Source organism: Amblyraja radiata, chromosome 25 (assembly GCF_010909765.2).
Source record: "Amblyraja radiata isolate CabotCenter1 chromosome 25, sAmbRad1.1.pri, whole genome shotgun sequence".
In the NCBI taxonomy this organism is placed as follows: domain Eukaryota; kingdom Metazoa; phylum Chordata; class Chondrichthyes; order Rajiformes; family Rajidae; genus Amblyraja; species Amblyraja radiata.
In genome coordinates, this window is record NC_045980.1 from 5093862 (window position 1) to 5119364 (window position 25503).

At 41.1% G+C, this 25503-nt stretch overlaps 1 protein-coding gene across 1 annotated transcript in view; it reads right to left on the reverse strand.

Moving 5' to 3' along the window:
* Positions 1 to 25503, reverse strand: part of ksr2 (kinase suppressor of ras 2) — a 393381-nt gene that overhangs the window by 56601 nt on the left and 311277 nt on the right. Inside the window, exons 11-14 of the mRNA XM_033043111.1 lie at positions 14769 to 14833; positions 14303 to 14369; positions 7619 to 7667; positions 2658 to 3031 (exon numbers count right to left, since the gene is read on the reverse strand). Coding sequence (XP_032899002.1) covers positions 2658 to 3031; positions 7619 to 7667; positions 14303 to 14369; positions 14769 to 14833 — 555 coding nt within the window. The remainder of the gene's footprint in view (positions 1 to 2657; positions 3032 to 7618; positions 7668 to 14302; positions 14370 to 14768; positions 14834 to 25503) is intronic.

Sequence of the window (25503 nt, forward strand, 5' to 3'; positions counted from 1 at the left end):
TACAGGATGTAAATATAGGAAGCTCTAATCCTGCCGACAGTGCAGAAAACAGACACTGCTCGTCCAATGAGGCCGGGCAAATGCTCATTGTGTTATCACACCCGGATGTGTCCAGAACATCTTGGTCACCAATCAATGGTCATCAATTAATCTGGAAATGACCAGTGCAGCAATCAAACATGTACTGAATGGCTTTTATGTGCAATCTGCACTGAAAGTTGTGTGGGAATGGGAATTGTACTGGGTCATTTGTTTTAATAGCTCTTTGTGATTGAACATTGACTTTATCCGAGGATGTGATGATGATCATTTCTGGGTCATTTTGCATCCCTCTGGAAATGTGACGAGTCATTTCCCAGCGTGAATCAGCCTTAAACAACCGTTCTTCCAGCAGCAATCTGGCCCATCTGGTGACACTGTACTTGATGAGTGCAGTGTGCAGGGTGATTTTTTTGGTTCAGTTGTGTAATTATTTATCAGTTTGTTTGAGATGTCTTCTTGCATTAAGCACACTTCTGAACACACGGTCTCGCTCCCAACTCCTTGATATTGCTCTTAAAGCCCCAAATCTCATCCACAGTAGCTTGAGTTACAGGCCCCTGATAGAAGCTCTGATCTACCTGTCACTTACACCATTGGCCTCATTCAATAATATTGCATGTGGATCCCAGCCTCCGCCTCATTGTAATCTTTCTTCCAGACCTTCTTAAACAGTCAATCATCTTGTTTGCCTTTCCAACCACAGCTTGACCAGTCTACAGCCACTGGCCTACTCGTAGCCAAACACACTCAATCCCCAGATTTGCCTTTGGTTCCCCAGAGTACCTCCATGACAAAGGAAATGTGCAACACACTTTCAGTGGAGACTGAGGTCTGAGCAGAGACTGAGGTTGATGGTGGCTAGCCCACAACTAAAGCAATGGTTAGCAGACTGCTGCTATGAGCATTCGCCTAGAAATAGTAGTAATGATCAAAATCAGAAAAATGAAAATATAATTCTGGAATGAGTATCCTCATTAGATTAACCAGACTTTGTTGCATGCATGATATTTCTGAGCATCCGCTCTATCTAATTTCGTGGCAAATTACTCACTTGTCATCTTACTCCTGCACGTGTCAATCAATTATTCACTTTGCACAATTCAGAACCACCTGAGCAAGGTGGCAACTAGCAATCAACAAAAATAATATCTGGCAAGATTTGTCAGAACAGCAAGGTGCCAGAAGATCCCCAGCCTAAATTAGGATCAACAATTCACAAACATTACGGTAAAACTCAAACACTTAAGTGTGATGAATGGACTATTACTTGCACTGCATTGAGCCTAACATCAAATCTACGTGCTTGTGCCTATATTCAGTATTTGCTCCTCAGTTAAATAAGGGAATCTGGAGACAGTCTCCAATTCCATGTAATTGCAGAGAGATGAGCATACAGCCCCACTCCCCTGCCCACATCCCCCACCTGACTCCAGTTACACTTCATATAGCTGTGGGAAAGCAGCCAACATCATCAAAGACCACTTAGACCCCAGTCATTCCCTCTTCTTCCCTCTAACATTGGGGCGAAGATACAAAATCTTGAAAGCACAAATACTAGAATCAGAAACAGCTTCTTCATGGCTACTATCAGACTACTGAATGGGCATCTCATACTGTATGTTGAGGGTGCAGCTCCCAACCTGCCCTATGTGGCCCCTGCACCTTTTCTATCTGCACTTTCTCTGGAGCTGTAACGCTATATTCTGTACTGGTTACTCTTCTCTTTGCACTACCCATTGAACTTGTGTATGGCTTGATTGTACTCATGGCATGATTTGACTGGATTACATGCAAAACAAAGTAAACCAATGCACATAATAAACCAATACCAGCTGCTTCCCCCAATATTATAAATATTCCACATATTGTTTGAATGCTGCTAGAAAGTTCACTTCGATTTTGCTTTATGTTTCAATGATATGATGAGAAGTTCAAGTGGATCACCTACCTTTAGATTTCACTCCATTTGACAATGCGATTGCTGCAATGTTACTTCTACCACAGTGCCCACCATTGCATTGACATATAACCTTAACTCCCACCAATTCTTACAGATCCAACTCTTAACCACATGAAACATCTATCACTCAGTAAATATCATTTAAGAAGTAACGTCCGCTCCATTTCAATGCAGATCTGATTGCCAGAATGATATTCTTGCTTTTCTTAAATAACTAACTTAACCACAACTATTTCCAGGTTAATAGTATCTGTAAAAATATTTAGTCAGATCATTTACATAAAGTATGATCTAATCTTAATTCCCGTTATAATTGAATGGGGCAAAAATTAAATAAAAAGGGAACATTTATGACCGGTTCTTCAACCTTATTAAATGTCAAGCTTAACATTGAGAATCCATGATAGCCAGGACTGATAACAGATAACCATCTATGTACACCAGTCTGATATGTCTCAAGGAAATTGGAGACAATAACATTATGGCGATTCATGCCATGTTTATTATACCTTATGTTGCAAATGAAAAAGTTGAATGTATTGTACCTCCAAATTTTGTCATCTTATTTTGTTACAGCAATACAATATCTTTCAGAGCAGGACATTTGTACTTTTTAATCTAACCCACAACTAAATGACATTAAACGGACACTTACCTGGTGATAATAGCTAAATGAGGGGGACTCATACAGGCTCCCATAAACAGCACCACGTTCTCATGTCGGGTTTGTCTATATGCCATTACTTTCCTTTTGAAAAGTTTTAGATGGTCCTCATTGTCTCTTTCAATATCAATCAAACGGATTGCTACCTCTCCATGCCAACGACCATGGTAGACTTTGCCAAAGCGTCCTTTGCCTATGAGTTCTCCAATTTCCAGCTGCTCAAATGGGATATCCCATTCCTGGAGGAAAATGCTGGTCTGACTTGCTTTCCGTGGAAAATTCCGTGCAGACAATAATGATAGATTCATTTCCTCAAAGTCATCTTCCGAACCATCTGACTTAGAAGCATCATTTGCATCTTCATTCTGAGAAAACAAAATGATTTTTATGAAGCTTAGATTCCAGGGAAAACATCTAACATAACTGTAATACACAATATTTCAATATTCATGATTAACAATTAAACATTTCCCTACTGCATTTTTAAAGTTTTTAACCAGTTCTAACATTGACAGCTAGTTTCTCATTTCAAATTGAAAATAAGATTTTACGATTTAATACAATATATAACAAAGAAGCTCAATGAAACATAAAAACATAGAAACATAGACAATAGGTGCAGGATAATGAGAAACCCAAAAGATTTATATTTGGGATTTTTATGAGGTACAATGTTTTATCATTAGTACATGAATAGAAACATAGAAAATTCGGCCCTTCAAGCCAGCACCACCATTCAATATGATCATGGCTGATCGTCCAAAATCTGTATCCCGTTCCTACTTTCTACCCATATCCCTTGATTCCATTAGCCCTAAGAGTTATATCTAACTCTCTCTTGAATACATGAAGTAAATAGCCTGCTTCTGTTCCTATCCTCCTGCACTCCAGATTTAACTGGATCTGGGGGCAGGCCTAGAACTGACTCCCAAGAACCGTTCACTTTTCCTGGCTGCACAAAAGTATGGAAGGACATGCACAGTCCCTCCATGGTAGGTCCAATTGTTTGGGGCCTGGCCAAAATAAATGGTCAGTTTTAGCCTCAATCAGCAGTAACTGTCACAGACAAGTAAATCTGATCAGCATCAGGCCCATGATCTTGTTCTGCCAATCTTGTTCTGTAAATCTGATCAGCATCAGGCCCATGATCTTGTTCTGCCAATCAGTAAAATTTTGGCCAACTGCATTCATCTTTCCATACATCTTTATTATACAAAATTCTATCGAACTCAGATTTAAAATGAACAATTGCTTGTGCACCAGTTGTCATTTACTGGTGAATTTGAAACTTCTGTAATATTTTTATGTAACCTGACTTCACTCGTGAAATCCTTAGTTTTCATTTTTAGACTTAGCTCTCATAATCCTAGACTCCCCAACACATACAATTTATTTTAGTGCAAATTTGTCAGCAGTTTGCCGAAGCAATAATCAATCACGTAGCATATGTAACATGTTCTTTTAAAAACGTATTTAGCAACTCTCTGGTCCACGCTGGATCTCTGGATATACGCTGGATATACATTTAGTGTGCACCAATTCTTTCCTCCATGCAGTGCAACAGGTGGAGAGTTGTGAGCATGGGAGAGAAAGGCTGGAGATGGGTGATGAGATGGAGCTTTTCAGCTCGGGATCGGAATGGTGCAGTGGTGGGAATTTGTGAAGTATCTTCGGGCATTGTTCAGCAAGGAGGCGATTCGGGGTGGGGTGTTGACCTTATGGAACTATGTGTCCTGAGGTCATACTCAGGTTAAAGGCTGCCGATTATTTTGCCTGGGATGGGGTTGAAGTGGTGAGGTGGAAATTGTTGAGGACCCAAAAGTAGTGCGAGGACTAAAATGTAAGTCAACAATGTGCTGGGTGCAGGATGTGCACAGCCAGAAACCTGAAGCTGTTGACTCTCTCTCCACTGTTCTCCCACAATTGAAGATGGGTTCATGAACCTTGGCTTTCACTTCCTGTGGTCAACAATTAGATCCTGGTCTTGTGAACATTGAGAACACGATTGTTGTTCTAGCACCAATCAACCAGATTATTAATCTCCCTCCTGTACTCTGACTCATCACTACCTGTTAATTGTCCAATAATGGTGGTAAAATATTGGTACTGTGCCTGGCTACGCAGTCATGGACAGAGTGTGCAGAGCAGCGACTGAGAATGCAGATTTGAGATGCCTAGGAGCAGAGTCCTGTAGTTTGATGATAAGTTGATGTAGTCGATAAACAACAGCCTTATGTACAGGTTCTTGTTGTCCCAGTGGTTCAGTGTAGAGTGGAGAGCCGGTGAGATCGCATCTGCTGTTGATCTGTTGCAGTGGCCCAAATACTTACTCAAGCAGGAGTTGGTATGCATATTAATCATCTCTCGAAGCACTTCATCACAAAGGATGTGCATGTCACCTTATTCTTCTAGAGTACTGGTATTATGTAGTAGTGAATAATTTAAGATGGTAATGAAAATTCCAGCCAATTGGTCCATTCAGGTTTTCAGCACACAGCCAGGTACATCATCAGGGCTGAATGCTCTGCGAGGGTTCACCTTCATGAAGGATCGACTGATGTCGAACTTTGTAACTGAGATCACAGTGCCATCAGCTACAGTGGGGGCTTGGGATGGTACATTGCTGTTCTCCCTTTCAAAGCAACCATAGGAAGCATTGAGTTCATCTGGGAGCGATGTGTCATTATCACTTGAGCTATTTTGAGGATTAGCAGTAATTGTTAAACTCAATGTTAAGTCCCAAGGGTTTTACTGTGCCAGGTCCAAAGACTTGTATTTTCTTAATCTTATGCTGGGTATTGTTGAAACAAATCTGGAGACTAAAGTTCGAGAGGTCAGATTGGGAGCAGGATAGAGAACAGGCTCAGGGTAGCTCGTGGGCTGAATGGGGAGAGTTTGGAAAGCAGTCAACCAATCTGAGAGGAGACCGTATCATGAGTGCTGTAGTTAACCTATTGCCTGAGATGGAGAGATGTCAAGATATGGAGAGAAAGTTTCAAACATCTTATGGTTTTGCTCATTGAGAACCTTGTCTGCTCTCTCCATGGTTGTCATGATCAGTTGCTCTAAACAGGCAAACCCAGAACATTATGGACATTTACATATGAGTAACGTTATTGAAGCATTGATTGAACATTTTATAATGTTGGCCACATTGCTTTTTCTGTTTTTTTAAGGCTTCCTTGCATCTTTGTTTTAAATGAATGAAGCATCTTCACCATAACGAGTTGGATGATGATTTTGCTTTAAAATTTATTTAAAGATAAAACATGGAAACTGGCTCTTCAGTCCGCAGAGTCTACACCGACAATCGATCACTATTTCTGGCCAGGCAGGCGGTGTGAGCTGGGTGTGGTGCTGCAAGCAGCAGGCGACGGTACGAGTGGCTGGTGCTGTAAATGGCAGGGGATGCGTTGCGAGTCAGGGATGGGGGGGGGGGGGGGGGCAGCAGTATAACTCCATTATAAAGAGGTACGTTAAATAAGGATTTATTTAAGAAGTCTGCTGCCATAAGCTGAGAGGCACTACAGCTAAGGATCTAGTTGTAAGGTATTTCAAAGGATGAAAGTAACATTATTTTCCTCAACAAATTGTTTTGAGGGTGTTGCACAACAATTGTATGCTGACACAATTTGTATCTCAACAGAAAATTAATTCCACACCCTCGCAACGGTTGAAAAAAAAATGTTTTCTTTCATCCCTTGAAATACCTTACAAAAAAATGATGTATAAATAATCTTGAATGGTGACACAATTTTTATCTCAACAGAAAATTAAGATTTTTTGTACAGATGGGTAAAGGAAGAGTGAATTGAAAATTTGGGTTTGAGTCAATGCACAGCAAGAAATTTGCCTGGAATAAATTCTTCCTGCAATTAGCTGTGAAGTGAGATAGGAAATGATGCACTTCTTTCATGATACCGTTTCATTTACCTCTTCTTTCTAAATGTGTTGACTAATGCTGGAGTATGCTTCTGATGTGATGGCAGCTCTCCAATATCTCATTCAGGTGCAATGTTTCCACGTCTCCCACAGCGAGTATTGGCAAGCCATATAAGTACAAAGGGTTAGGAGGAGAGCAATACAGTCAAGCCTCTTGCCTTTCTCACTATTATCTCCAATATGTGTAATTTGCAGCAAGGTTTACAGGGCTAATTATGAATAAACGCTTTAGAAGAATTGATATGCATAGCTTTTTAATTCATCAGATGACTTTTAAGAGTTTTTATGGTATTGAGCGGGGAATGGCCCACTTTCTGCTGAAGGCTTTAGCCTGTTATTGTACACTTTTATCATCAATGACGGTTCCAGTTACAGTATATTACACAACACAAGACAAAGAGTTTGAAATGGTGCATAATTCGGAGGTGATAATACAAAACAAGTGGTTAGCCTATATTCAGCTTTGCCAACTTTAATGGAATGGATAATAAGATGCTTACGAATATAGTTTAGTTCAGAGATACAGCGTGGAAACAGGCCCTTCAGTCCACCAAGTCCATGCTGACCAGCAATCAGCTGTACACTAGGGACAATTAACCTACAAGCCTGCACATCTTTAGAATGTGGGAGGAAACTGGAGCACCCGGAGAAAACATACACAGTCACAGGAAGAACGTACAAACTCTGTACGGACAACACCCTTAGTCAGAATCGAACCCGGGTTTCTGGCACTGTAAGGCAGCAACTCTATTGCTGCACCACTGTGCCACCTATATTTAATTGTGCAGGGATAAATTCTTCCTACACACCATTTTAAAATAAGCAAGTTAATGCCAGGCGATGGGTAAGTCAAGGCTTAGCATCCGAGATTTATTTGGTTGATTGACACATTCTCAAATTAAATCTCTTAATAAATTGGTAATGTTTCTTCATTTCTATTGCTAAATTTAATAAATTAAGGTATTAGCTGTAAGAAGATAGTTAAACATATTTAATTATGTTGAACTTACCTCTGAAGTGGGCTCATTCACTTCCACTCGAAGTGTTGGGTTTCCTCCACTAGTGAGGAAACAGACAATTATGCTTTAGCACAGTCTAACTGTTTGAACAAAGGGCACACAAATTAAAACAACAATTTAAACAAGAACATTTGTAACTGAGAGAGATTATACTGGGACAAGATTAGCTTCTTCTTCTTGCGTAAGGCATGCACAGCCTAAAGTTAGCAAATTAGCTGTTTTGGAATATATGTACAAGACAGGAATGGGGTATGTTCTAATCATTAATTTTAATGAATAAAAATGTGCTCAGAATTGCTGAGAGGCTGTACTTTCAATATACACCTATTTTGCACATATCATTGCATTAGAATGCTAATTGATATTTCATGTTCATCTCATAGTTAATTCCAAAATATTTTTAGACAAAACATTGATTTAAATGTGGTGTCTGCACATATATTATACTCATCCGTTGGATTTTGTTGGCCCCAACCTGTGTAAGGCAGGGGCTGTGGATCAATGGTGAGCTCCAGAATATGAGAAGGTTGGAGCTGGCCTTTGACCAATTCTCCCACAAATATAAATCTGAACAATAGCTGCAGTCACACTATTTAACATATGTTCAATGGGCATTGTATCGAGGACAGTAAATATAAATGAAATGATAGGGCAATTTTATATATAACCTGAGAAATACTTGGAAAGTAGGAGACAACTGCACAGTCATTAAATGGGAAATAATAAAAAATATAATAATGTGGGTGCCATTCAGAGACATAGCCTCAATAGACAATAGACAATAGGTGCAGGAGTAGGCCATTCGGCATTTCGAGCCAGCACCGCCATTCATTGTGATCATCCCCAATCAGTACCCCGTTCCTGCCTTCTCCCCATATCCCCTGACTCCGCTATCTTTAAGAGCCATATCTAGCTCTCTCTTGAAAGTATCCAGAGAACTGGCCTCCACTGCCCTCTGAAGCAGAGAATTCCACAGACTCACAACTCTCTGTGAGAAAAAGTGCTTCCTCGTCTCCATTCTAAATGGCTTACCCCTTATTCTTAAACTGTGGCCCCTGGTTCTGGACTCCCCCAACATTGGGAACATGTTTCCTGCCTCTAGCGTGTCCAAACCCTTAATAATCTTATGTGTTTCGATAAGATACCCTCTCATCCTTCTAAACTCCAGAGTATACAAGCCCAGCCGCTCCATTCTCTCAGCATGACAGTCCTGCTGTTAATATTGACCAATTTAAAGACACTATAAAATGGAGAATCCCTGCATTTGTCAGAATTGCTTAACCTTTGTCAGTGGAAAATTACAGGCTGCGGATGGCGCCGACCAGTCTGAGCCTCAGATTGATATGCAGGATGGTGAAAGATCCAGGTGTTCTCTTTATTTCCTCTTAATTGATAATATGTATTACAACTCTGCAAATAAACTTAAATGCATTGCTATAATTGGATTGCTGCAAAGAAATTGTAAATAATGTAAATAATGTTGCAAGACAGTTACCCTGCTGTTGTTGATTGGCCAGACTGTTAAGCCCTGGCAGAATTATTTGTGTTCCAGGGTAAATGTTGCATTATTCAGTTAACCTGACTTCCTTCCAGAAGCTTCTGTAAGAAACATTGTTTAAGACTATCTGTAATCAGGTTGGGGAACTGTCAATAGTGTATTGATGTAATTGATATGTATGATTGGATTGTGAGGGGAACCACCTCTATGTAGTTCGGCCCCTCAAGGTTCGTGGACCTATAAAAGGTAGCCCCCATTTAGATCGGTGTCGATCTTCTGGAAGGGCGCTTGGGACAGCGTGACCTTTTGGGCGGTGTCTGCTTGCACGAGGCTGAAGGGCTTGGCCAGGCAGAGACACGGATCGAACCCTGTGGTTAGGTATTGTATTTGTGTTTGTTCTAAAAATAAAGATTAGTTGGTCCAGTGCTTGAGTCAGTGTTTTACTGAACTAGATTAGGGGGGTAAGCTTGAGGAACATATTTACACCGCCATCCCGGAAATTAACCTTGTAAACTGACGCTGCACTCCCTCAAGAGCAAGAGTGTCCTTCCTCAAATTTGAGGAATGTCCTTCCTCAAATCCTCCCATCCATCCAACAAGGATATAAAGTACAAAGTAACCTACCGTGGACACCTTGCTCACTGGGTCAAATGGATTCTCAGATAAATACTTAATCACAGAAGTTAAAAAAAAGCTCATAACTGTTGAGAATAAAACTGAAGTTTTTTCATCTTTGCCTGTTGTTCTCTCTGTTATACTAAATATAACAGATGTGTGGCTCGTGTTAGATTACTAATAAGTACTGGCAACATAATTAACAATCTCACAGCTAATGGCAGTTGGTGTAAGATGTGCAGATCTCTGGTTCTGGAGGCATGCATGCACAACAGGGGTGAGAATCAACACATTAATCGGGTAATCAAGTCTCACTGTCAACTGCTCTGTTTGGCTATCCTGACCTTACTGGCATTTCATTCATCTAAAGTGGAGACAAGATACAAGAAAATGGACATGAAGTTCTATTGCGCAACCCAGCCTTTCAATAGACCACACAAATGGTTTTCATCCAAAATCACCGATGTGTGCTTTTAGCAGAGTTTGGGAAATTAATGCTTGATGCTCTGTGTACATGAGGCAAGGAGGCCGTACAATAGTGTCATCCACAAGCATGCATTATGTAAGCAGCAGGCAGCAGGCCCCAAACACAGGGTTACTTGCTCTACGTGTGCCTAAGTTGAGGTGCCTGTCCCCAGATTATCATTGCTGATCAACATGATCATTAATAATGAATATAATTGTTTATGACCTGGAATCATTCTGGTAAGTGGGAACATAACCTTATATTTAACATTAAATGAAAGACCTCTAAATATTATGTCATTTGTTGAAATATTTTGTTTTTATACTCTAGCGGCATTGTCTGCTATTTATTATATTCTATTGGATCTGCAAAATATAAATGTGAGTTAGTTATGGATCAGACCTCCCTCTCTAGCATATTCTCTGTTTATTTTAATTCCTAAAGTTTATGTCAAGCAAACATTTTTCCTTGTATTGGAAATATTTTGCTTCCATTTAGCTTTTTTTGGAAGTAGTAGTATAGTAGTACACCGTGTAGGAAGGCATTGCAGATGCTGGTTTAAACAGAAGATAGACACAAAAAGCTGGAGTAACTCAGTAGAACAGGCAGCATCTCTGGAGAGAAGGAATGGGTGACCTTTCGGGTCTGAAGAAGGGTCTCAACCTAAAACGTCACCCATTCCTTCTCTCCAGAGATGTTGCCATTGTGTTACTCCAGCTTTTTGTGTAGTATAGTAGTATCTGTGTATGCACTAATAACACTGCAATGATTATGTTCTAGAAATTATGTTGCACAGTGAGTTCATCATATGGACAAAGCAGCAGATTTCAGTGGACATAGGTTCAATTAGATGTGCTGTGAGTGGTGTATGCATGCTGCAGATTCTGGCACTACGGATGACCAAAACAGTTGACACATTGATGGATGGTTACAAGAGGGGTGGAGAGTACAAATCCTGGCAGAATGATAGACACAAAATGCCGGGGTAGCTCAGCCAGACAGGCAGCATCTCTGGAGAGAAGGAATGGATGTTTTGGGTCAAGACCCTTCTTCAGACTCTGGGATAATAGGGAAAGGAGGCGCTCTTGGGCGGCCTAGCTGATTAAGTGCAATACATTTTGCGGATGACATACACTGCCAATAGGGCTGTGTGACATTGATGGAAGGAAAGAATGTTCTGGGTGTTGGATGCAGTGATTAACAGCAAAGAATGGCAACTATTGGAGTGTTTCACGTCAACACCTAATGCTTCAGCTTTACCAGCACTCCCTGATGCCACATAAATGTTGCCTTGATTTGAGGCGAAGCTACTCTTACTTCATTGATGGAATTCAATTCCTAGATTCATGTTGGGATCAAGACTGCGATGATTTCTGGAGCTGAGTGGTTCCAAAGATAGGCCTGGGCGTGCAATTTGTTGATGGAAAAATGCCACTTGATAACACTGTCAAAGACACCTTTAATCAGTTGCTGATAATTAAGAATTGGTTGTTTGATTAGCAACTCTGAATTTCTCCTTGTTGTTGTGAACATGTCATGGCTGGGAAATTTTCTTCTTCCAATATGAGGTGAAGCACACATTTATCAGCTGAGAGATGACAATGGGTAGACGCAAAATGCTGGAGTAACTCAGTGGGATAGGTAGCATCTCTGGAGAAAACGAATGGGTGACATTTCAAGTCGAGACCATTTTTCATACTCTTAAAAAGGGTCTTGACCCGAAACGTCACCCATTCCTTCTCTCCAGAGATGCTGCCTGTCCCGCTGAATTACTCCAACATTTTGTGTCCAAGTTCGGGTGTAAATCAGCATCTGCAGTTCCTTCTTACAGATGACAATGGTCAATGATTAGGAGGAATTTTCATACTCTTGTTTACACTGGAGGAATCAACATTAAGTAGTTACTCCCACATGGCTGTAAATCCTCTGTTAGTTCTAGTGTGACGGGACAAATTCAGGGATTGAGATGGCTAATGAGGGAAAAGTCTAGCAGGTTATCTGTAAAGTATGACTGTGAATTTGAATAGGTTCAACTGGCACATGACTGTTCTGTGGGACAGACCTCCCAGTTTGGGCACCAGTTTAGTTTATTTTTAATTGTGTATATGTGGGGGGTGGGGGAAACTTTTTAAAATCTCTTTCTTCAACGGGGATGCAACCTTTTCCTTGTCTCCGTCTCCGCTGAGGCCTAATATCGTGGAGCTGGCGGCATCCAACTGGAATCAACCTTGGGGTCTCCCGGAGGCAGAGCCTGTGCACTCATCATCGCGGAGCTGGCTGACTTCAGAGACTGTGGTGGCGGAGTGGCTGCGACCTAACTTCGGTGCTTCGGAGGCTTCGGCCGTGGGCCCTGTGGACGGTAACATCAGGAGCTCGCAGGTCCCTGGTTGGTGACCGATTTTCGGGAGCCCCCGCAACAGCAGCTTCGTCCGCTGGACTGGAGGGTAGCGGCTTCATCCGCACCGAGTCGCAGAGTTTGAATCGGCCCGTTCGCGGAGCTTAAAATCGGCCGCGGGATTTACCATCACCCGGCGGGGGCTTGAACATCGAGAGCCTCGATTCCCTCGACGCAGCGGGAGAACAAGGAAGGAAGAGATAAGACTTTTTGCCTTCCATCACAGTGAGGATGTGCCTGGAGATTCACTGTGATGGATGTTTGTGTTAAATTGTGTTCATTGTGTGTTTAGTTGCTTTTTTCTGTCATGACTGCAAGGTACACAATTTCGTTCAAGCTTAATGTTTGAATGACAATAAAGGAGATTCAATTAAATTCAATCCAATTCAGTCCCCAGATGTTTGTAAGGAGGCTTTTGTTGGGTTATCTGAGCTGGGAGTGACTTCGCCATGTCTAAATTTGCTGCATAGCTCAGTATCAAGCTGTCTATACAGTGGTGTTTGTTCAAATGCAATGGATATGATACAACCGAACAGCTTACCAGACCATTTCAGCGGTTATTTAAGAATCAACCTCATTTGTTCATCTGTTAAAATAACACGTTTGCCCTGTGGGTTTAATTTTTTGTACATGTCTGAAACATATTTCTCTTTTCGTAAGATAAGGGATGTCGCCTGTAAAATAGATAGACTTCAGGAAACATAGTTATAAAATGTGTAAAATTAATCTGGGACCAGCTTTATTCTAAATACATTCATATGTTGGAAACATTTAGTTTGGACATTGAGTTTAGGCTGGAGGAGGGAGATGGCAGCCCTGCCGGCAGTCTGTTCATTTTTTTCATCCTTTTTGTTATTTGTAGCATTTGTTTAAAGTTTGTTTTAATGTTCTTCTGTTTGTTTTATGTGGGGGAAGGGGGGGGGGGGGGGGGTGTCGGAGGAAACCCGGAGATGTGATCATTTTTCGGATCACATTCTCCGGGCTCTGCGGCCTACCATAGCTGGAGCGGGAAGCCGCCTCGGACTGTCGTGAGCTCCACCGCTGGACTTACCACAGGACTTACCATTGGAGCGGATCCTTTGCCTGGGAAAGCTCCCACCGTGGCCTGCGGACTTACCATCAAGGGCTCACAGTCTCGGGAGAGGCTAGTCGGGAGCTCCAACGCCGCAGAAGGTTCGTCCAGCTCTGACGCAAGGTTTGATCGCCCGGCTCGGGGGAGCTGACATCCCCCCGATGCGGGAGCTGAACGCCTCGACGCGGAGGGCCCGAACGCCACCGGCTAGGGGAGTCAAGATTGTCCCGTCTACAGGTGGCTCGAGGCATCGCCTTCCATCACAGTGATGAATGTGTAGGAGTCACTGTGATGGATGTTTATGTTAAAATGTGTTTTTGAGTCTGTTGCTTTTTTAAATTGTATGACTGACCTGGCCAGTGAATTTCACTACACCAATTGGTGCATGTGACAATAAATGAACCTTATGAACCTTAGTTTGTACTTGGGGTCTTCACTCTGGTGGCCTGGAAAGAATGAAAATTGATCATGGGGAAAGTAATGCATAACTCTCGCACAATGCAATGCAAAATTTCAACATGACACTCCTTTGCAGAACCAGCTGTATTCCAGCAGAATGTAAACAATGCATAATATTCACAGGCTTCACCGCAAATCAGGTCTAATTTGCTAATCGCAAAATCTCTTACGTGGGATCAGAGTTGACAGGATGAAGGACAACTTGTGGAGTTCGATTTTGTGTCTCAGGTGTGACGTCTAGGAACAAGATATTGGGTTATAAAACAGAAATTACCAGCAGATAATTAAAAAGATAATCATAATTTCTACATCAAATAAAGTCTACCAACTCTCTGAAGGGCCTCAAATGAAGCACATGGCACATATTAAAAGAGATACCTTAATCTTGGGAAAATCAAATAGAAAGTATAATTTTATTTATGCCCTAGTCAAATATTTATCAAAGGATCTTGACTGTTAAATTATCATATACACACAGTTTAGTTCATTAAACATTTCCAAATGTCAATTATTAAAAGGAAAAAGCACCTTACAAATGTAAAACTATGACAGCTTTTGCATGATAACTATTAAAATGTACAAATTTAACAATGACGTGGTGTGAAAAGGAATGGTGCCAAGTTAAAGATCACTTACCTGGAAAAATGAACTGCTGCTTGTACTTGTAATAATGAGAAGCTTGCAACAGAGAAAAGGCAGAACTGTAAGCAAAGCAATCAAGCCCACATGTGAAACACAGGGCACAAAGTATTCCCTTAGCTTTATAATTATATTCTATTTACCAATTTCACTATCAGCAATCAAATGCTACAAGCAACACTAGGCTATCATTAAATAACTGAAAAAAGGCACCAACGTTTCAGATTAATAGTGTGGGCTGCATCACGTGACTGATGCCTGGCAGCTGGATATGGTGCCTCTGGCTTTCAGCCGTTCATGCCCAGGGATGTGTCAGACATCTGCACAAACGTGGCCCTATGTGGCGTCTGAGGCATGCTGAAGATCAAATGTCAGCACAAAAGGGCACATCGTTGTGCCAAAAGGACAAAACAATATCTTCCTGAAGAGAGATGCAGTACATTTGGCCTTCTGCATTACATCAGTGAGGGTTGAGGTTGAAATGGCAATCCCATGGGAAGAGCAAGAGGAGGCCATGGTGAAAGGTAGGTGCAGGGAAGTGGTTAACTCATTATTTTAATTTTTTTAATGTGCTTTAACGGGTTTAAATTATCTTTACTTTTACTTTAATTATTTTTTAGATTAATTAATAAAGAGTTTTTATATATCACTTGTCAATTAGAAATATCTCAAAAACATTCAAAATTCCATTACACGCAATGTGATGTCAAAGGCCAACAGAGCACTCCAATGTCATGGCCCAGGATACTCTGCCTACTCACTCCCGTTAGACCCATGTGGATTGTCATTGATCAGTCTCCAATGAACTCTGTTGCCACAACAAAGCAGATCATCAAGTGGTGAGTCTGCATCCTGACTCAGGATGATCCAGTCTATTATACCTCTGCTATGGATCGCACAGAGCTTGATGTAAAAGTTCTACAAAAAAATTAATTACTTTCCCCCATTGTGATTAACAGCCTGCTACTATAATAGTGGCACTGAACCATTTATAGAGACATTGGTAGTTAGGAACTTCAAACTTATTTCACCCTTCAACAAGATTACATCTGCTATGTGACCTACTCCATATAGCCTGTGTTTAAGAAGGAACTGCAGATGCTGGATAACCGAAGGTAGACAAAAATGCTGGAGAAACTCAGCGGGTGAGGCAGCATCTATGTCTACTCCATATAGCCTATGTCTTTTGGTCAAGAAAATCTGATTTGAAGTCCCGGATTAAATATAGCTGGCACAGCACCCAGTGACATTTAGAGTCATAGAGCACAGAAAAATCCCCAATTCGCCCATGCTGACCAAGATGTCCATCTACACTAGTCCCATTTGCCTACATTTGCCCCATATCCCACCTAACCTGACCCATTCATGTACCTGTCCCTGTGTCTTTTAAATGTTGCTATAGTGCCAGCCTGAACTACCTCTTCAGGCAGCTCGTTCCGTGTATACACATTTGCCATATTTGCCAAGGAGAGTTCAACATTTCCACCACTTCTTGCATGAGTAATGTTTCCTGACTTTATTTGTGGAAGTGCTATGTTTATTCATGAGCCAAACCTTCTGATCTCACATACCCCAAGCAGCAGAAATAACTCCTCTCTCTCTACCTTATCCGTTGTCCTTTTATATCCAGAAAACTCTGACCATTACACTCTTAATCTTCAGGGCTGCAAGTCAATCCTTGGAATTAGAACACAGGACATAGGAGGGCCTGGCGTGAGGGAACAGCTGTGAGGGAGGGGGAAAAACAATGGACAATGGAGGTCCCGCCTTGAGGAGGGGGAGCGTGGAGAACACAGGAGGACCTGGCACGGGAGGTACTTTGTAACTTTGTAAGTACCCTTTATGAGTGACTATTTGCATACCTTGGGTATGCAACCAAAGAATTTCACTGTGACTTGTCACACGTGACAATAAGTATTCAATTCGATTCAATAGAACATAATTCGATAGAACATAATTCTGGCATCAATTTGGTAAACTTGTAAACCTTAGGAAGGACCGTCAATCCTTCCTAAAGTATGGTATTCAGAAATGCTCAAGATGCTCCTGATGTGGTCTAAGCAATATTTTGCACAGCTGTTACATACTTTTTATTGACTCGAATTCTGATTTCTTCGATACAATTAACAGAATTGCATAATGCAGGCAGGCATTCGAAATGTGCCTTCACACTAAAGAAGGCATCTGCTGCGTCCATGTTCTTAAGATGTCCTAATGATGGGATTGGCTTTGAAAACAATGGTGGATGCAAATTCACATTTCTATAGTCTCCCTACATAGAATCAAATCATTGTTCCTATTGCTCAAATCATTGTGTAGCTGCTTACAGTGTTGCTGCTGCTTGCGCCTATGATGGCGGCCCCGGTGTACTGCTCCTTGCTGTTTTGTATTTGTTTGTTTGTGTCATCTGTGAAAACCCTACAAAGATTCATCTTATTATTAATGTTTAGTGTTTTCAGAGTCATTCGTAACTGTCACTGTATGTCATGTTACTTGTGGGCGGAGCACCAAGGCAAATTCCTTGTATGTGAATACTTGGCCAATAAACTTACTTACTTACTTACTATTCAGCAGTATGTTTGCATGGAGCTCCTTGCGCTCACTCTATGAGAAGCACGCTTAAACAGTGAGGGGGGGAGCAAGAGCGGAGTTGCGAAGTACCGAGGAGACACGTGTGAGGGCCTCATCTACAACACCTCATATTTCGCTTGGGCAGCTTACAACCCAGCGGTATTAATATTGATTTCTTTAACTTCAAGTAACCCTTGCATCCCCTCTCTTCGCAGTCCTCCCACACCCTAGTCATCGTACTCGTTTCAATGTTGTCCTGTTGAATTTCACTGTCAGTATAACTCATTATCACAAGGCCCACAGCTAACAATGGAACACCTTTTCTTGATCATTGTTACTTTTTGCATATCTTTCATTCATTTGTTCTACATCTCTCCATTTCACCGTCTATATCTCACGTTCCCCTTTCCCTTGATTCTCGTCTGAAGAAGAGTCTCGACCCGAAACATCACCTATTCCTTTGTTACAGAAATGGTGCCTGTCCCACTGAGTTACTCCAGCTTTTTCTGTCTATCTTCGGTTTAAACCAGCATCTGCAGTTCCTTCCCACACATCATTGTGATAAACATTCTCTGTACCTTTTTAGAGCCTCCGGTAATCCATCCTGCAATGGGATGACCCAAACTGCACACAATACTCCAAACGCGGCCTAACCAATGTCCTATAAAGCTCCTATACTCAATGCCCCGACCTATGAAATCAAGTATACCATTTGCCACCTTTACCACTCTATCTACTTGTGTTGCCACTTACAAGGAGTTATGGACTTGGACCTCAAGATACTTCTAAACATCAATGTTGTTAAGGATCATGCCATTAATTGTATATTTTCCCCTGACCTTTGACCTCCTTAAAAGCAACACCTCACACTTGCTTGGATTAAACTCTATCTGCTATTTCCCACCCATTTCTGTAGCTGATCTATATCCTGCTCCATATTTTACACCCTTTATCACAGTCCATGACCTAGGCAACCTTGGTGTCCTCTCTAAACTTACAAACAAACATGTTTCCATTCATGTCATTTGTACAATGCATTCAGAAAGTATTCAGACCTCTTCAATTTTTCCACATTTTGTTACGTTTTAGCCTTATTTAAAAATGGATTAAACTCTTTTTTTTTTACCATCAATATACACACAATACCCCACAATAAAAAAGCTAAAACAGGTGTTTAGACATTTTTGCAAAGTAATTAAAAAGAAATAACTGAAATATCACATTTACATAAGTATTCAGACCCTTTGCTATGACACACAAAATTGAACTTAGACCTCCGAGACAGGATTGTATCGAAACACAGATCTGGGGAAGGGTATAAAACAATTTCTGCAGCATTGCAGGTCCCGAAGAGCACAGTGGCCTCCGTCATTCTTAAATGGAAGAACTTTGGAACACCAGGACTCTTCATAGTGCTGGCCGCCCGGCCAAACTGAGCAATCGGGGGAGAAGGGCCTTGGTCAGGGAGATGACCAAGAACCCGATGGTTACTCTGACAGAGCTCCCGAGTTCCTCTGTGGAGATGGGAGAACCTTCCAGAAGGACAACTAATCTGCAGCACTCCACCAATCAGGCCTTTATGATAGAGTGGCCAGACGGAAGCCACTCCTCAGTAAATGGCACATGACAGCCTGCTTGGAGCTTGCCAAAAGGCACCTAAAGGAAATTCTCTGGTCTGATGAAACCAAGATTGAACTCTTTGGCTGCAATGCCAAGCGTCATGTCTAGAGGAAACCAGGCACCGCTCATCACCTGGCCAATACTATACGATAAAACATGGTGGTGGCAGCATCATGCTATGGGGATGTTTTTCAGCGGCAGGAACTGGGAGACTAGTCAGGATCGAGGGAAAGATGAACGGAGCAAAACACAGAGGGATCCTTGATGAAAACCTGCTCCAGAGCGTTCAGGACCTCAGACTGGGGCGGAGGTTCATCTTCCAAAACGCCAACAACCCTAAGCACACAGCCAAGGCACCGCAAGAGTGGCTTCATGACAAGTCTGTGAATGTCCTTGAGTGGCCCAGCCAGAGCCCGGACTTGAGCCCGATCGAACATCGATTAGGGAGGGACCTGAAATTAGCTGTGCATGGACGCTCCCCATCCAACCTGACAGAGCTTGAGAGGATCTACAGAGAAGAATGGGAGAAATTACCCAAATACAGGTGTGCCAAGCTTGTAGCGTCATACCCAAGAAGACTTGAGGCTGTAATCGCTGCCAAAGGTGGCTCAACAAAGTACTGAGTAAAGGGTCTGAATCATTATGTAAATGTGATATTTCAGTTATTTCTTTTTAATTACTTTGCAAAAATTTCTGAACACCTATTTTTGCTTTTTTATTGTGGGGTATTATGTGTAGATTGATGACTTAAAAAAAATATATATTTAATCCATTTTAGAATAAGGCTGTAACATAACAAAATGTGGAAAAAGTGAAGGAGTCTGAATTCTTTCTGAATGCACTGTATATATTATAAACAGTAGCAGTCCCAGCATAGATCCATGTGGAACTCCACTAGTCACAGACGTCCAGCATGAATTTTGACCTTCCACCACAACCCTCTATCTTGTATCAGTAAGCCAGCTCCGAATCCATACACCAAGGCACTGTGAAGTGCATCTTAATGTTCTGGATCAGCCTATGGGAGACTTTATCAAATGCCTTACAACTAAAATCTATGCAGACCACATCCACCACCCTACACTCATCGATCACCTTCGTTGCTTCTTCAAAAACCTCGATCAAGTTAGTAAGACACAACCTGTCATGTACAAAGCCATGCTGACTGCCCCTAATTAACCCATTGTTTTCCAAATAGAAGTAAATCCTATCCCAAAGAGTCTTCTACAACAGTTTCCCTACCACTGACATGAAGCTCACCAGCCGATAACTCCCTGGGTTCTGTTGACTTCCCTTCGAAAATAAAGAATCAATGTTAGCTACTCTCCAGTCCTCTGAGACCTCTGTGGCTAGAGAAGATGCAAATATATTTGTCAACGCTCCAACAATCTCCTCTCTTGCCCATCTCAAAAACCTGGGATAAATCACATCAAGTCTTGGGGATTTATCTACCTAATGCTCTCCAAGAGCCTAAATACCTCATCCTTCTTAATCTGAAGCTACCCTGGCATATTAGTATTCTCCGCACAGATCTCACTGTCCTCCATCTTCTTCTCCTTGGTGAAAAGAGATTAAAAATACTCATTTAGTACCTAGTCTACATCCCCAGCCACCCTCCTTTATGCTTAACCATCCTTGAGCAGTCCGACCTTCTTCATGGTTATTGTCCTGTGTTTAATATAGGTATAAAAAGCTTTGGGATTTTCTTTGATCCAACTCGCCAAATCCATTTCCTGGCCCCTTTTGGCCCTTCTAATTGCCTGTCTTATTTCTTTCCTCCTTTCTTTATATTCCTCAAAGGCCTTGTCTAATTCCAACCACTTAAACTTTGCATACACTTCCTATTTCTTGTTGACTAAATTTACAACCTCTTTGGTCATCCAGGGATCCCTTACTTTGCCATCCTTATCCTTCTTTCTGGAACATGCTGGTTCTGAACTCATGCATCTGTGATGTTGGCTTAGTATTTCTCCCTGTCCATTAGCACTTCCTGAGCTTAGTTCTATGTTATTCCACTTTCTCTTCCACTACCTACACATTCGGGGCAATTTACAGAGGCCAAGTAACCTGCAAACCCGCATGTCATTGGGATCTGTACGGAAACCGAAGCACCTGGATGAAACCCACACAGTCCAAGGAGAATGTGCCAACTCCACACAGACAGCACTCAAACCCCAGGACTCTGATACTGCGAGTCTGCAGATCCACCAGCTGCACCACTCATAGAAGAAGCTCTATTTTACACAGAATGTAACTACACTTAAAATTCAGGGATTCTTTGTGCTGACTTGGACACATTTGGATAAACCTCCAGGCTATAAATTTAAGAGAGAGAAGCTCTCCCATTTTTACAAAATCACCTTGCTTTGGAAATAAATGCATGAATACATTGCATGAGCATATTTGGATGTGCAGATAGATTGCCATACAACTATAATGAATACTACTTGCCGAGTATGCATGCTGAGAATTCAAGTGTGGGGGTCAGCTCGTCCTGCAAAATTTCTCATTTATTCAAATCCCATTTCAGAGCTCCTGGCCATTGGACTATAGTTATAAATACTGCCATAATATGCACTTAAGCAGAAGAGCATTAAAAGGCAATGCACATTTAAAATCTCATCAACACACTTAACATTTTATTAGTTTTCTTTTCTTAATATTTTTTACTGTTCAAAAGATTTTCACTTCCCATAATTATTACTGATTTCTAAGTTGATCACTTGGTTGCACATTTTCCTTATGTATACTGTCATCTTGCTTTAATGATGCAAGTGCAAAAATGCAAATTAATTATGATGGTATTAAGATCTGATTTTGTAATGTACCATTATTTTTTAATATATATTCACAGGATATATGCGGTGCTGGGAATGCCACAATTTATTGCTCTTTCAGCATAAATTACCAGCCTTCATAAGATATTGGTAGGCCTCATTCTTGAATCACTGCAATACCGTCTGGCCCTGCATCATGAACGCCAAATTAATAGGCACCCCTATAATAATAATAATGGATGGGATTTATATAGCGCCTTTCTAATACTCAAGGCGCTTTACATCGCATTATTCATTCACTCCTCAGTCACACTCGGTGGTGGTAAGCAACTTCTGTAGCCACAGCTGCCCTGGGGCAGACTTACGGAAGCGTGGCTGCCAATCTGCGCCTACGGCCCCTCCGACCACCACCAGTCACTCACACACATTCACACACAGGCAAAGGTGGGTGAAGTGTCTTGCCCAAGGACACAACGACAGTATGCACTCCAAGCGGGATTCGAACCAGCTACCTTCCGGTTGCCAGCCGAACACTTAGCCCATTGTGCCATCTGTCGCCCTTAGACCCCTATAGACCCCTTTAGACAAACAAGCTCCCGTTGTATTATTAAACGCACAGGTCAAACATGCAAAGAAGCTTTTGTTCCTACAAACTTCAAAACTAGTTTCCTCTCTCTCTTAACTTTTAAGAATGTTTTAATTATCTTTTTTATCAGTCTCAAGTGCATTTGATCCCATTCATTACAATATTGTGGAACTATGGTTAATACAAGAAGTGATTTTTATGCACTTTCTAACTTCTGGACAAAATCGACTTATGGACATCTGCAAAAACTGTACCGTTTTGTTTCTATATAACAGAATGGCCTGCCAGACTACGTTAAAGGTGATCAAAAGCCTTTGAACAGGAGTAAGCCAAGTTGGTTTACATTACAATTAGAGCATCAACATGAATAATAGTAATTTTTTAATTCCAATTTCACTGAACTAACTACGATAGAATTTCAACATGTGCCACTATATTACTCGTCTATAAATATAACAAAGATGCTACCACACTGTATGAAATAAAGAAAGTTTTAACTTTTCAACCTTTAGATTAAACCATGTCTCCTGTTATCATCAAGGACCTCAGTTCCACAAAAGAAAATTGGGCAGTAAATTATTCACAACTAATATGTAGACATAACAATTTACTATTATTAAAAATGGAGTTACCTTGTGGTGGACTTGTGTGGCCGTGGCTCTCGAGCAAGTCACTGCTTGTGATTGCCCTCAACCGAATGTTAGTGAGTATACCTGATTCAGAAGAAAAGCAACATTTTAAAACCCATTTAGGATTATTATTGTCTACATAAAACAGTTGACTATACTCTCTCAAAGGATCAAACTGAAAATAGCTGTCATTTCAAAATTTAAGGTAGACACAAAATGCTGGAGTAACTCAACGGGACAGGCAGCATCTCTGGAGGGAAGGAATGGGTGATGTTTTGGGTCGAGATTTCAAAATTTAGTTGTGCTGTCAATTTAACATCACTTTTGTAAAGCTTTGATATTGCTTATGTTCTATTCTGTGTTACCATGGAAACTGTTTATGCCCTATTAATGACAAACATTAGTTTTATAAATATTGCAATTTCAGTTTCTTCTAGGTTACTAGTAACACTTTCATGGATACCAACTGCCAAAGAGATACCACTAGGATATAATCCTGAAAAGTCTGAAGAAGGGTTTTGGTCCGAAACGTTGCCTATTTCCTTCGCTCCATAGATGCTGCTGCACCTGCTGAGTTTCTCCAGCACTTTTGTCTACCTTCGATTTTCCAGCATCTGCAGTTCCTTCTTAAACAATCCTGAAAAGTGCTTGGTTTAATGACATCTTATTTGAAAATGACACACAGAAAGATGAATTGGTGGACATTACCCAATATGATGGCCATTACAAATAATAACCATATTGGAAAAAGTATTGTGAAGAAAAGGATAAGTTTAAAACAGCAAGATTTTGATTTTTTTTAAATAAAAATTAATTTACTGCAAAGAACTTATTTTACTTCTCCAAAGTGATTGGCATTTCCTCAGCTGAATCATAACTCATCCACTACAAATCCAGCTGTGGGGTGGTACTCAGATATCAAAGGTATAACGCTGCCTTAGAAGCCTAATGGCATAACTTTGAAGATTATGCAAATGAAGATCAAAGATATTCAATCCACAGAATGAATGACATGCCAAAGCAAACAGAATAGCAGCAGATGGCATAAAGTAACAAGTGAGGAAACAAGGCAAATATGCTTTATTCTGAGCACATTTTGTTCTTTTTAAAGTTCACAAAAGGTAAACAATTGCATGGAAAAGTGAAGGAAAGTATTGCAATACATTTTCAGTATCTTGGCCACCACCTGTGTGACTGGATTTCCTGCGTATACCTACCTGTTCGTGAAATAATTGACTTGTTAGAGGACATTGATGGGTCTGAAACCACATATAGATCAGATTGTGCAAAGAAAGCAGATCGCCTCTGTTGGATATTAATGAACCACTTGGGCTTTAACATCAATGCAGTGGTTGCAGCCATCATACACAAATATGTTTTACTTTTTGTACTTGTAGGTAATTTTCACAGAGTCAACACTGGGGTGATCATTGGGTGGAAATGTAATCTGTGATCTGTCCACTGTACTCTTATGGCTAGCATATGAAATAATTAAAAACATAAGAACTGGTTGCAGAGTAGTCGATATGGAGTGCTCTGAAACTCATTAAGGCCACGGCTGAGCTTTCAGTACAATTCCATTTCGCTGTTTCATCCCCATATCTCCCAATTCATTTAATATCAAGAAACCCTATGTTTTGAATGAACTAAATGACTGAACAGCCAGGGCCCTCTAGTGTAGAGAATTTAAAAATACCCCATGGTTCCAAACCTTTCAGAAAGGGAAAACATCCTGTCTGCATCCATCCTGTTGAGCCTTACAAGAATTTCTTAAATTTCAATGATATCTCATTCTTCTAAACTGCAGAGAACACACAGCTCTGCCTCACAGAAACTCCACACAATTCCCCCTTATACAGCAGCCCAATCATCCAGGAATGAACATGTGGCTTTGCCAGGATTACAGCCACTTCAATGGTCCCATAGCATGGCATTCAGTTGACTGCATGCACACTTCTTTGTGCACCTTGTGTTGGACCCAAAACAGATTCCAGTCCTCCATGTAAAGGTAATGTCCAACAGGAGGCAACAAAATCAGTGCTCCTTGTCTTTGCATGTATGTAATGGAATTCATGTGCTGACACTCATTGCAATGAGAAAAAAACACATTACTGGAAGAACTCAGCAGGCCATGTAGCATCTATGGAGGAAAAAGAACAGACAACAATTTAGGTTGAATTAGGTTGAATTAGAAGAATGGACCCAACCCAAAATGTCATCTATCCTGTTCCCTCTCTAGATTCTGCTTGGCCTGGTGAATTCCTCCAGAACCTTGTTTTCTGCAGTCTCTTGTTTCTTCATCTAAATGTAAAGAAGCAGATTAATGGTCTGCCAGTATAATTCTTCCGCTGCCTAGTTTGTTCAGAGCAAGTGCCAAGACCAATGGTGGTCAGCTGCAGGCACACATCATCATGGATGGTCAATCCTTGCAACAAGCCTCACGGCAAGGAAATGACGGAACTGGAGAATGAAGGAAGGAGAAAAACCTCAGTGAATTTTTAAAGGTTCGTCTGAATATATCGGCAGTAAACAGTATCCGAATTTCCCGC